The sequence below is a fragment of the Ostrea edulis genome, chromosome 8, assembly GCF_947568905.1.
Source record: "Ostrea edulis chromosome 8, xbOstEdul1.1, whole genome shotgun sequence".
In the NCBI taxonomy this organism is placed as follows: Eukaryota; Metazoa; Mollusca; class Bivalvia; order Ostreida; family Ostreidae; genus Ostrea; species Ostrea edulis.
In genome coordinates this window covers 59,370,810-59,384,599 of record NC_079171.1, presented here as the reverse complement: position 1 = coordinate 59,384,599, position 13,790 = coordinate 59,370,810, and the positions used below count along the sequence as shown (strand labels likewise).

The window sequence follows — 13,790 nt, the reverse complement described above, 5'->3', positions numbered from 1 at the left end:
GAAAGATTAAAAACAAAAACTCTGTTATCAGAAAGGTGAGTAGTACTGTATTTCAAAGGGGGAGGTTATTTTTTGAGAGTTGAAAAAAGGTCCCCGGGTGTTTTTAGGGGTAGGGGCACTCAATAGGTCAACTATTTATAAATAAACTATTTTCCTATACTGTTGACATTAAAAATGTGTCATTTTAACACATTTTTCGCATGTTTTATTACTCTGCTTTACGAAAATGTGTGCGTTTTTTTTATGTTGACCTATACTTCTGTTCTTATATGTTTGACATCTTAAAAAAGGTGGCAACACATACATTTGCTTTGGTTATTAATAAAATAAAATTATACCGAGTAGAAATTAATACAGTGTTTCCACTTTCAACCATCAATATTGATACGTCACATAAAGGTAGAGCTACCTTGAATATGTATAAATGATATTAAACATGCAGTATGCAGGTATACATTCAACTCATTTCTTGTTCAGTGTTCAGGTTGTGATTGCTGAATTTATGTTTTCTTAGTGTGTATCTTACATAAAATCTTGTCTAAAGTATGCATGTATTAATTTAAGAAAAAAACATTTTATAATAGTTAACAAACACACACATGTACATAGCCGGGCCTCCAAAAATGGAAAATGCAGATGCTTGGACATGTTTTGGTAGATGAATGAAATGGAATTCACAAATAAAATGTTGATAAATAAAAAAATTATTGGCTAAGAAAAAGTGACAATGTTGAAAGTACTAAGGGCACAAACAACATATGTGTACACATGTGTGTAGAAATATATTGTGTCCTCCTAAGAGGGTAACATGTAAAATAAAATGGAGAATATGACATGGAGACAAAGACAAAAAGGACTTTAAATATTGTGTGTTTTTGGGGATTCTAGCCAAAACTCTTCCATATCATTGCAACATTACTGTGTTAAAACCTGTATGTAGTATGCATTATGTACAAGTATATGCTTGATTTGTAAAATTTAGTCTCTAGGAGGAAAAATCCTTCACCTCATTTGTTGAAATGGATGAGTTAGAGCCAGAACAGGTAGGAAACATACTTTTTATCTAAGATTATATATCACCATCACATTGCAACAGTCTCTTTGAAATCAATCAGAAGTGACAATTGCGGATCAATGACAAGTCTACCTAAAGTTGAAAATGTATATACAGGTATATATTATAAGCATGTACGTTTTGGAAGATAAAAATATGGCATTGAAGAAATAGGCTGATGATATTAAGTAAAATAGTATTGTTCCATAGGTTGCCGCTTAGAAAAAAGTTACAATGTTGAAAGTGCCAAGGGCACAAAGGGTGTCTGTAATTGTATGTGTCCAAGTATATATTGTCCTCCTAAGTGGGGTAACATATATACATACAAAATGAAATGAGGTCGTCCTAAGAGGGGTAACATATAAAATAAAGTGGAGAATATGACACAGAGACAAAAACTAAAATAACTTTTGATTAAATCTTGTATGTTTTAGGCGATTGTAGTCAAAGCTCTTGCTTATCATTGTAACATTACTGTGTTAAAACCTGCAATATACATTATGTACATGTATGTGTTTGATGTGTAAAATTTTGTTTTTAGGAGGGACAATCATGAACATCATTAGTTGAAATGGAAGAGTTAGAGGCAAAACAGTTAGGGAACATAATTTACATTTAAGGTTATATATCACATATCACCATTACATCACAACAGTCTGCTTGAAATGAAATATTTTAAAAATTAAAAAAATCAAGGAGAATAACCTTATAAACTTCAAAGACTAATTCCAGTTAATAGTTCCCTACCGGTTTATAAAACGAAAGTGGATTTTAGGTTTCTTCTCTGTCCGTTTCTCTGTCAATCAGTCTGTCCCATTGGTTTTCCAGATATTTTTGCATGATGCTTGCGAGAATTCATTGAAACTTGTAGTGCAGTAACTACAGATTGAGTTCGAGTTTCATATCGTTTGATGCATACGTGTGAACGAAATTAATTTTTAGATTGTTATGTCTTTGTATTGATCAAGATTGGGATGTGTTCCAATGGAAAGGCTGTAAAAGTAGGGCATCTGAATAGATCGAGGCTGGGGTTGCGTAGATAATCTTTTAATTAATTCCACATTTCAAATTCATTAATCAGAAAAGGAAAATATCAATAACTAGTGATCCTAATTGTTCGCGAACAATTAGAGGACTTCCCACCTTCTACTCGTTTTTCAGTAGTGTTCAAATGCTAAACAATTTGATTTGGATAAAAAAGAAATTCAAAGTTGCCGCCTTGAGTGTTGAAGTGTCGGAGATTGAGGCTTGGTTTCGCACGATAGTAACGGTCAAATATTTGAAAAAAAGATGTGGGTGTTCGATAGCCGGCACATATCGGATAAAAGTGTAATAAGACTTGTGCAGGGGTTTGGGGGGTGACTTTAGACCTGTTAGATATGATATTTGGAGGTGTAACGAAACCGGAAGTGACATTTTCAGAGATGGTAGGAGTCTGTGCACTCGGTTTTACCATGGATCCAGTAAGTGCTCTACTAAGCCCCTATCTTTGCTTCTCACGAAAATGTTAACAGCTGTGAAGGAGAAACTTCAAACTTACCGTGCGACTACATATGCCAAAAGTGGTGTTAATCAAATGTGGATTCTAAAAACTTCTAAGGAACTTTTAGTAAACTTGAAATCACAGAATTTTTCCTAGATCAATAGCATTAAAACCTATGATTTTTCAACACTATACACGACCATTGCTCACGATAAATTAAAAACTAGACTTTTTGACATCATAGATAGTTGTTTCTTCAACAAAAACGGAAAATGGAAATATTCATATCTAGTGATCAGTCATTCAAAAATTTACTTTGTTAAACACCACTCTGATTTCACGCACAAGTACTCTCATTGACAATATCTGTATGGTATTTGGTGATCAGGTCTTTCAACAGTCTGTTGGAATTCCCATGGGCACGAATTGTGCTCCTTTGTTAGCTGACCTGTTTTTATATTCATATGAAGCAGAATTTATTCAATAACTTCTACGTGAGAAGAAAAAAATATCTCGCTCTGACCTTCAATTCGACTTTTAGATATATCGATGACGTTTTGTCTATTAACGATGATAGCTTTCATTCATATGTCGATTTGGTATATCCCTGTGAGCTCGAAATAAAGGACACCACCGAGTCGTACACTTCTGCTTCATACTTAGATATTTTATTGAAAGTAGACATTAACGGCAAACTGACAACTCAACTGTATGACACACGGGATGATTTCAGCTTCTCCATCGTCAACTTCCCACAAAAATGCAAAAATAGGGTGGGGTCATTTAAAAATCTTCTTGTCAAGAACCACTTTACCAGAAAAGCTGAAATTTACATGAAAGTTTCCTGATATATGAGGATTGAAGTTTGTTCAAATCATGGCCCCCGGGGATTAGATGGGATCACAATAGGATTTAAAGTTTTACATACTGATATATAGGATACATCTTTAAAAATCTTCTTCTCAAGAGCCACTGAGCCAAAATACCTGATATTTAAATGAAAGCTATCGGACAGAATGCAAATTCAAGATTGTTCAAATCATGGCCTTTGGGGTATGTTGGGGTTACAATAGGGAATCAAAGTTTTACATGCAAATATATAGGAAAAATGTTCAGAATTGCTCTTCTAAAGAACCACTGGGCCAGAAAAGCTTAGATTTACATGAAAGCTTCCTGACATAATGCAGACTCAAGTTTGTTCAAATCATGGTCCCTGGGGATAGGATGGGGCCACAATAGGGGGTCAAAATTTTACATACTAATATATAAGGACAATCTTCTTCTCAAGAACCACTGAGCCAGAAAAGCTGATATTTACATGAAAGCTCTCTGACATATAATTCAGATTTCAGTTTGTTAAAATCATGGCCCCCAGGGGTAGGATGGGGTCACAAGGGGGATCAAAGTTTTACTTACAAACATATTAGGGAAAATCTTTAAATATGAGCTAAGGTGACTCAGGTGAGTGATGTGGCCCTTGGACCTCTTGTTTAAAGCATTTCACAATTACCAAATTTAAAAATTGGTCTGAAACTGGAAGGTACAAACGAATCCATTACCATTTTGAATAGTCATAACCTCGTATGTTCTGTTGACATGTTTTGTTTAGAATTTTGTTTAGAGAAATGTAGTTCAAATGATCACAAAATATACACTGTCATTGGTTTTGGTATACATACTTACACTGCTTGAAAAACTGCCTTTACAAAGGGAGTAAAGATATTGTAAATACTTTATTTACAATAGCTTTAAGTGTATTTAATCACATTTACTTAAATAAGAAAAAGATGGTAAATATGGTCTTTAATTACCTTTACTGGGAAGTAAATTTTTGTAATGGCCCAATTTACAATACCTTTACGAAAAAATTAAAGACCATATTTGCTCAAGTAAATGCAACTTTACAAAAATTTAAAGGTTGTCTTTTTCAATGAATTTACAAGAACTTAAATATAATATTTACGAGAGTAAATTTATGTTTACAAAAAGTAAAAGGTCGTATTTACCAATGACTTTAATTTAAGTAATTTTTAATAAAGAGCATATTTAATCAAATTTAAAGGTGTGTAATTGTTACCATTAATATGGAAATCTGTATACTCCCCTTTTCAGATTTTATCAAATTGCAATAAATTTCTTTATACAAAAGTATATATGAGGAGTCCATATCTTAGTACAAGACATTTCTTGTAGAACCACGTTTTAAATGATCTGTTGAGATAACAAAAGCTGCATATTCAAATATCAATAGTCAATTTATTAATTTCTATTTTTCACAAATGTATGATTATATACCACAATAACGGTGGTTAATATACATGGACATGTATAACAATATAAAACAAATTGTACACAATAAATCATCGATATTTCAAACATGCTGGGATGCATAACAAAATATTTTTGATATATTTTATGATAGAATGCATTATCTTGAATTTTGTGTAAATATATGCTTAATTTGAACAATTCTTATTGTATCAATGGTATCAAATTTTGTTTTAAAAGAATTGAACTACAAAGGTCATTTTCTGAACCTAAAGATCATAATTGAAATTGTCTTCTAAAAATTTAACAGATTTGAATGACTGCTGCAGAGAACTTTCATCCGCAAATAATCTGTATATCTGCAATATCATTAACACATATATATATAAACAACAATGGTCCCAATACAGATCTTTGTGGCACTTCAGATTCAAAGACTAAATATGTGTACAAATGAAAAAGTGGTGTTACAAAAAAGAAATTGCATATGCATCACATAGTCAAAAAATAAAAAAAATATTACATGTTAAGAACATATTTTAACATGCAATTCACATGTTTAAAGTCCATGCATGAATAATGTTCAATTTAGGAGGCTCTTCTTTCCTTAGAGACCCGCTACTTTTTTGGACAATAACCTCTTGCTACGTGGAGGACATGTCTCTAAATATTTTTTGTCCAGACTTCCTTTAACTTTCTGTAATTCCTCACTCTCCCAGGAATATGGATGGGACACAAAACCATCATCTCCCTCCTCATCACTGCTCATATATTTGTGAGCATTTGGTAGCTGGAAAAATGTTCTAACTTTATTTTTCTTCTCCTCGGACCATCCCGTCTTCTTCTCTACCGCAACAAGTCTCCTCTTCAATTTCTGTCCAAAAAGATATGTTTTAAATTAAAGGAAAAAAATAATTGCAGTTACCTTCCATATTTACCCAAATCACTTCAATGAAACATTTGTTTTGCATATATTTTTAAATACATGGGCACACAATCAAGTACTCATATAGACACCCTTTCATCAACTTCCTTTTCTTTCCTCAAGTGACCTAAACCATTTCGATAATCTTCATCCAGTGTCATCAAAATCAATAATAATGTTCTAAGATGAGCTTTAAGTAAAACTGTATGATTACTGAGCTAAATTGAATTTCAAGTTTACCTCTTTCTTTCTTTCATATGTTGTTTGCCTCTTTTTATTTAACTCTTCTTTATTCTTATTGTGCCTATTGTTGGCCTCCTTTTTGGATGTAAAATATCTTTTAATGGCAGCTAGAAAATAAAAGATGCTGAATAAAAGATCTTGCACAAAATAATGTAAATATGTTTCAAAATAACTAATTATAGCCTTAGTTCAACCTACGATTTCTTTGTAATTATACCCCCCCCCCTCAACAAGTTGCGGGGGGTATACTGGAATCGGGTTTTCCGTCTGTCTGTCCGTCCGTCTGTAGACGCAATGGTTTCAGGGCTCTAAAGCATTATCCTTTCCACCTACCGTCACCATATCATATATATGGACTACCCATGGGATGAAGATGTTCCCTATCGATTTTGGGGTCAAAGGTCAAGCACACTGGACATCGAAGTAGCAATATGGTTTCCGGGCTCTAAAGTGTTATCCTTTCCACCTACAGTCACCATATCACACATATGGACTACCCATGGGATGAAGATGTTCCCTATCGATTTTGGGGTCAAAAGGTCAAAGGTCACGTGCACTGGACATTGAAGTAGCAATATGGTTTCCGGGCTCTAAAGCGTTATCCTTTCCACCTACAGTCACCATATCATACATATGGACTACCAATGGGATGAAAATGTTCCCTATCGATTTTGGGGTCAAAAGGTCAAAGGTCATGCGCACTGGACATCGAAATAGCAATATGGTTCGGTTTGTCATGCCATTTGTTTTTTACACTCAGAAAAGAGGTAGTTTATACCTATTACCAACACCCTTTGGGAGATTGGGGTAAGCGGGGGGTATTCTTAGTGAGCATTGCTCACAGTACCTCTTGTTAATTCTAAATTAGGACAAATAAATAAACTTATAATCAACGTTTGCTTTCTCATTGGTAATAACTGTTGAACCATAATGTAATGCTTTTCAGATTAAATATAAATTGAAATCTGTTAGATTTAGCAAAATTTATAACAGCATTTTCATTAGTACCATCTATGACGTCAATTCTTTTATCTGGCGCAATCCCTTGTACACTGTTCCTCATAAATACTGTCAGTGGTACATTTTCTTCATCCATGAATCTACAAAATAACAAGATTGTTACTTGGTTACAAATTACTTTAAAGTAGTTAATGTACTCCTGGGAGTTAAACTTTTACCCTAGAAATGAATTAGTGTATAAAATTCAAAGTAATTCAGCTGGGTTTTTTTTTAAATTTAATATTTTGAAATAGTTTTACTAAATTTGCACAATTAACATTGGTTCAATGATTTATTTATACATTTATGGACTGCGAATCTGGTTTATTGTTTGGAGAATGTTTTCAGGAACATCCATTATTTCAAAACAAAACAAAGATGTAAAGAGACCCACACGAATGTCCTAACCAATGCATTCATGTGCACAGTGTGTGATGGCCTTACAAGTAATTTCATTAATTCATAATAACAAAAAAACTGACAAAGCATTTATAAATTCAACATTTGCAAGAAATATTGTCTCATTATATATGTATGCAAAAATACCTTTTGCTGTACCGTAGTTCCATTTCAAATCCGTCTGTTGACCATTTAAATAAGAGTCCTTCACTGCACTCTGAATAAAAGAGAAAACAATAATGATATATATATATGGGAAACAGGGAGGCCATTTGAGTAATCTAATTCTGATGGGGAGAGATGCCTCATCCATGATGCACTCTTGTCCTTCAAATCTTTTCTTGGAGACCTTCGGACTGCTGTTGTACACTCAATACTTTTCTTTTTCTGGCAAAGAACCGAAAGAGTATTCTAAATTCATATTCCTCTGGATTGGTTATGTGTATGTTTCGTGAGGTGAGTTTACACATTTTCAACAATTTCACACATGGAAGGACAGACACAATATTAAATTATATAGACTATAGTCAAAAAGGCATACAATTTATAATATTTATTAAAGCATTGGAACTGCATTGAAAATTGACACTTAACCTTTTGTGCTGGAGGATCATGTTGGGGTTCATCTTCATCTCCAGACTCACATCAAGAAAGCTGCAGGGTTTCATAGAGCCTGTCTTTGGCAGGTTTTCTAGGAGATTTCCTTAAACCTGTAGATTGCAATGATGTGGCTGTTCTTTTCTAAACGAGAAGAAAACAATAGTGTAAAACATAACCGATTCCTTACTCTGTACAAAAAGGAAATTACATGTGGAAATTAAACAAATGCAGAAAAATAGCCAAATTTCTGTCTAAAACTACTAAAAGTTAATGCCTATAATAAACTACTTAAAGATAATGTCTTAGTACAATAACCTACACAATTTTTATATGGATAATATATCAAACTTCATCAATACATGCACGTCCAATCAGTCAGTCATACACACTACTTGCAATATATATCAATTACAATTTCATTGTTTTTGCCTAATATATCTGATATCAAAAATTGTATTATTGAATGCCATTTCCTCATGAATATGTTGCAGTTGTACACAATGCACATATGGATCTTGATAAATATAATACATCCATTTTAAAAACCAAATATCTATTTACAAACCATAGAATTTAATCTAAAAATTCTGAAAGTAAAAATTGGAAGCCAAATCATAAAAAAATAATCTGCTCTAATCACACTAATATATTACAAATTAAACTGACTGTAAAAGTCAGCATCTTTTACGACTCAAGTTTGCAATCAGAAGATGCCAGACCCCCCTCCCAACATATACATGTAACTATAATAATTCAGAAAAAGTGAGATCAAGGAAGTAGATATAGCATATATATATATATATATATATATATGCAGGCGTGGATCCAGAATTTTATTTCCGGGGGGGGGGGGTCGAACCTTTTCACAAAAACATATTTATAATATAATAACAGTCAACTCATTTTTCTTATAAATCGTTATATTGTAATTTTTTTTTATCTTTGCAAATTCCAGGGGGGGGGGGGGTCCGGACCCCCTCCCCCTCTAGATCCGCGCATGTATATGTATATTACATGCATATACCTGTACACAAATACAATGATGTTTAATGAAAGTGACTGATACAGTGTATAGGGGGGGGGGTTATGTTGTTAAAGTAAAAGATAAAACAACTATAGGCCTAGATCTAAAATTACAAAAAAAAAAAAAAAATTCATAGGCCTATCTAAGAAAAGAAATCTAGGTAAACATGATCAAACCTTTGTCTTGGGTGTTGCTGATAACACAGATTCTGGCTCTGATTCGCCTCCTGATGAAAAATGAAGATGTAAACTTTCATCCCTAACCTCTAAATCTGTCGCCTCTGAATCCAATCCATCGGCAAATGTTAAAAAGCCTTGGGTCCAAGTCCATTTTAAACTCTGTGCAAAACAAAGAAACTAGCCGCGCCTTGAGATGGAGTAATCCGATCTGTTGATCTTTGACGTCACGATTATACCCATAATGCACTCGGCGGCCATATTGTAGGGCAACAGATTGAAACGTGGAAGCGTAAACAAGAGAGGGTTATTTAAGTTACAGCAAGAATATGGTTAATACTTGTGTTGTGTGGGGTTGTAACAACCGGTCAGTGAGTGGAGATGAAAACAGACGCTTTTATGACATTCCTAAAATTGTAAAACATCAAGGAAAGCAGACGGAAGAGTTGTCAGCTGATTGGAGAACACTTGGGCTGGCGCGGATCAACAAATCAGATTTCAACCCGAGAAACGTCATTTTAAAGTCTGTTCAGATCACTTCGTTTCAGGTAATAGTTTTAATTAGGTTATATATTTTGTTAATTTATAATAAATCAAAAATTGTTTGTCTTATTTTAATATGTTGATGGTGCTAGTACCGTCTGAGCGAGCGCAGCTTCATGCATGCACATATTTTGCAATGGTCATGCTTTGATCAGGCAGGGATCCAAATTAACTTTTTTCACTACTAGCAAATTTTAGTTAGTGGATTATTTTCCAACTAGCAAAATTGAGCTTTTACTAGCATTTTTCAATTGATTGCTGTTTTACAGGAATTTAAGAAAACAAGCATTTATCTATATCATAATATAGGGAAAATCTTTTAAAATCTTCTGTAAAGTGCAATAATAAAAATAATATTGATAATTCTTTCATTTAAAATTTAATGAATATCAGACAACATACAAGTATCATCGGTGCATGGTGAGGGTCATAGGGTACACTTGTGCAGCGAATTCGCTGTCCAGAGATCTACCACCTATTTACAACATCATGTGGTTTGAAATCTTGAAAACTGTTTGCGCCAATTCACACTATATGTTCAAAACTTTTGGAAATTTCATCTAAAAAATTCTAGTTGAAAAAAAAACCCGCGAACTCTTAAGTGTTTGACTATAGACTACAGAAGGACACCGCGTGAAGCGGTGACACTATTTCACTAACACTTTCATGTGTTGTTTCATGTAAACACGGACGAGATCAACATGCTTGCTACTTAAATCAGACGTCTCTGAGACGCCCGAAGTATGCATGAAGTAGGCCATCTTCTACATCACTGACTGAGATGACCTTGGCCTTAGCTATTTATTCGATCTACGTTTACTTTTCAATACTTGCATATTCATTCTGTAAAGCGTTTCTACGCACAAGACAAAATTATTGTAAACTTCAAAGTACAGCCAATAAACCGAGGAAATCTGGAAAAAAGATCCGGGTTTTTTCACTCGCAAAAAGTTGCAATCGCTTGTGATTTTTCACTCGCAATTTCAATTTTTAACTCGCATTTAGCGAGTATTTCCCCTTAATTTCGTTGTCTGTCAGGTTCAATTTAAAGGCCGGGAGTAACCTATTATATTCTTAATGAAATATATGTATCATTTAGGTAGATTGATATAGCATTATATTGTAATTCATGTTTCAGGAACAAAGGCTGAACTCTATGACAAGACTATTTAAAACCTGACTGGGCACCCTCATTTAAGTTAGGACCTGTGGAACAAGATCCATCGATAACTTTATCAACAAAGAAGTACGAGAGAACCCAAAGCCGTGATGCATGAAAATTGGAAAAGACACTGTCAAAACAGGCACTAGATTTCCAGGATGTTGAAAGACTTGAGGATTGTGATGTGAACTATGAACTGTGAACTGTGCAAGTTTAGTTACATTGGACCACTGGAAGCACTGGCACCTAGAGAGGAAGACAAAAGCAATAAGGAAGACCCAGACCTACTCCACAAGATGCGTTGTGAACTGCAGAGGCAGTAAAACTGCAAAGAGTGACGAAGCAACCGATCCTCCATGATAATTGCACATTTGTATCGTGATAATGGACAGATATCTTCATTTGAGAACATGAACCTCAAACCCAGGCCTGGTCAAGTTGAAAAAATAGTATTGCATAATATTCTCATTGAAGGAAAACCACATGTTCATTGCCTTGCCAGGGTGAAATGGTTATGCAAAGTAAACGAAACAGTTTGACATTATTTTGGTAAACCAGTTGAAGTTTGGAAGGCCAATATGTATGGATGTGAAGGACCTGCTAGTTTTATTCCCATTCAAAGAATAAAATCCAAATTTGTATATGCTTTTGAGAACTTTCAAGGAATTAACACAATCGTTGTTATACCACGTGAAAGATTCTTGCGACTTTGATATGCATGATATGAAGCCGGACACATATGTTGATCTGGATATATACAGACACAACTTGACTACCCAAGTCTGCTCATTACAAAAACTTGTGAAGTCGGGCACATGCAGCTGATGTGTGAAGCCGGACACATAGGTCTACATATACATGCATGTACATCCACTATTTGATTACATCAGTCTGCACATTACAAAAACTTGTGAAGTCGGGCACATGCAGCTGATGTGTGAAACCGGACACATAGGTCTACACATACATGTATGTACATCAACTATTTGATTACATCAGTCTGCACATTACAAACACTTGTGAAGTCGGGCACATGCAGCTGATGTGTGAAGCCGGACACATAGGTCTACATATACATGTATGTACATCAACTATTTGATTACATCAGTCTGCACTGCCACATTACAAAAACTTGTGAAGTCGGGCACATGCAGCTGATGTGTGAAGCCGGACACATAGGTCTACATATACATGCATGTACATCCACTATTTGATTACATCAGTCTGCACATTATAAAAACTTGTGAAGTCGGGCACATGCAGCTCATGTGTGAAGCCGGACACATAGGTCTACAGATACATGTATGTACATCAATTATTTGATTACATCAGTCTGCACTGCCACATTACAAAAACTTGTGAAGTCGGGCACATGCAGCTGATTTGTGAAGCCGGACACATTGGTCTACATATACATGCATGTACATCCACAATTTGATTACATCAGTCTGCACATTATAAAAACTTGTGAAGTCGGGCACATGCAGCTGATGTGTGAAGCCGGACACATAGGTCTACATATACATGCATGTACATCCACTATTTGATTACATCAGTCTGCACATTACAAAAACTTGTGAAGTCGGGAACATGCAGCTGATGTGTGAAACCGGACACACAGGTCTACATATACATGTATGTACATCCACTATTTGATTACATCAGTCTGCACATTACAAAAACTTGTGAAGTCGGGCACATGCAGCTGATGTGTGAAGCCGGACACATAGGTCTACATATGCATGTACATCCACTATTTGATTACATCAGTCTGCACATTATAAAAACTTGTGAAGTCGGGCACATGCAGCTGATGTGTGAAGCCGGACACATAGGTCTACATACACGTGTATGTACATCAACTATTTGATTACATCAGTCTGCATATTACAAAGGTGAAGTCGGGCACATGCAGCTGATGTGTGAAGCCGGACACATAGGTCTACATACACGTGTATGTACATCCACTATTTGATTACATCAGTCTGCACATTACAAAAACTGGTGAAGTCTGGCACATGTAGCTGATATGTGAAGCCGGACACATAGGTCTACATATACATGTATGTACATCCACTATTTGATTACATCAGTCTGCACATTACAAAAACTGGTGAAGTCGGGCACATGCAGCTGATATGTGAAGCCGGACACATAGGTCTACATATATACATACATACACTCTATGATCATTTTAGTCTGCACATTACAGAAAAATGTTTGCATAGCAAATACTATTCAGGAAGGGTGATAATATTCTTGCAATGTATACGTTTTCAATCTAATTTGAAGTGTTTATTTTCCTGATCTTATAAGTATTTTTGTAGTTAATTATTTATTGACTGTAAAGTGTTACATTAAGATGGTATTTATTATGTACAGGAAGCAGTTTTTTTTATTTATTTTGTAATTAAAAAGTATATTAATTTGAAGAAAAGTGTTGTACATCATGAAATGAATTTGAAAGTGCAAGGAACGAACAATTTATTCATTATATTTCAATTTACAATTGCAAATGGTTTTGCTGTGATAACCAAGGAAAACAATATTTGGATATACCCTCAATATGGAAATTAGATCTTCCGATTAAAATATGAGGCCAAAACTGAATGGAGACAATATAATCCAAAACTATGTAAATAAGGAATGTGCTCCATAGGTGATATCCAACCTCGGAAGACAATATAATAATTTACACAAGTTCTAGAACAAAACCCTTTAAGCGATGAAAAGATTTGCAAGCTCCTATGTTGTGTTTATGTCGCCTCACTTCAAAATGTGTTTTTCTGGGGCATGGGAGAAAATTTGTTCATTGTTTTCTGATCTGATGTGTTCAAGTTAAACATATACAATATATATCTACATATAACATTTAAGATATCCAATCCATATACATTTTTGTTTGTACAAAAAG

The 13,790-nt window shown here is 34.5% G+C and overlaps 1 protein-coding gene and 1 long non-coding RNA gene across 6 annotated transcripts; one reads left to right on the top strand and one right to left on the bottom strand.

The window, feature by feature from the left end:
• Positions 1–4,773: 4,773 nt before the first annotated feature.
• Positions 4,774–9,346, bottom strand: LOC125661897 (uncharacterized). 5 transcript variants are annotated; one of them, XM_056146763.1, is made up of 7 exons: positions 9,172–9,346; positions 7,966–8,112; positions 7,682–7,758; positions 7,519–7,589; positions 6,982–7,073; positions 5,971–6,080; positions 4,774–5,679 (listed from the first exon to the last, which is right to left on the bottom strand). In XM_056146763.1, exons 3-7 carry the CDS (start codon positions 7,682–7,684, stop codon positions 5,413–5,415), a joined length of 543 nt encoding a protein of 180 aa, XP_056002738.1. In that variant the 5' UTR covers positions 7,685–7,758; positions 7,966–8,112; positions 9,172–9,346; the 3' UTR covers positions 4,774–5,412. The 5 variants fall into 5 exon arrangements, with proteins under 5 accessions (XP_056002738.1, XP_056002743.1, XP_056002740.1 ...); XM_056146768.1 differs by lacking the exon at positions 7,682–7,758 and having other exon boundaries at positions 7,519–7,588; XM_056146765.1 differs by lacking the exon at positions 9,172–9,346 and having other exon boundaries at positions 7,966–8,784.
• Positions 9,347–9,581: 235 nt separating this feature from the next.
• On the top strand, positions 9,582–11,517 carry LOC125653372 (uncharacterized). Its single transcript, XR_008797840.1, has 2 exons — positions 9,582–9,719; positions 10,853–11,517. It is a non-coding gene; the product is annotated as an uncharacterized LOC125653372 (long non-coding RNA).
• Positions 11,518–13,790: the final 2,273 nt, after the last annotated feature.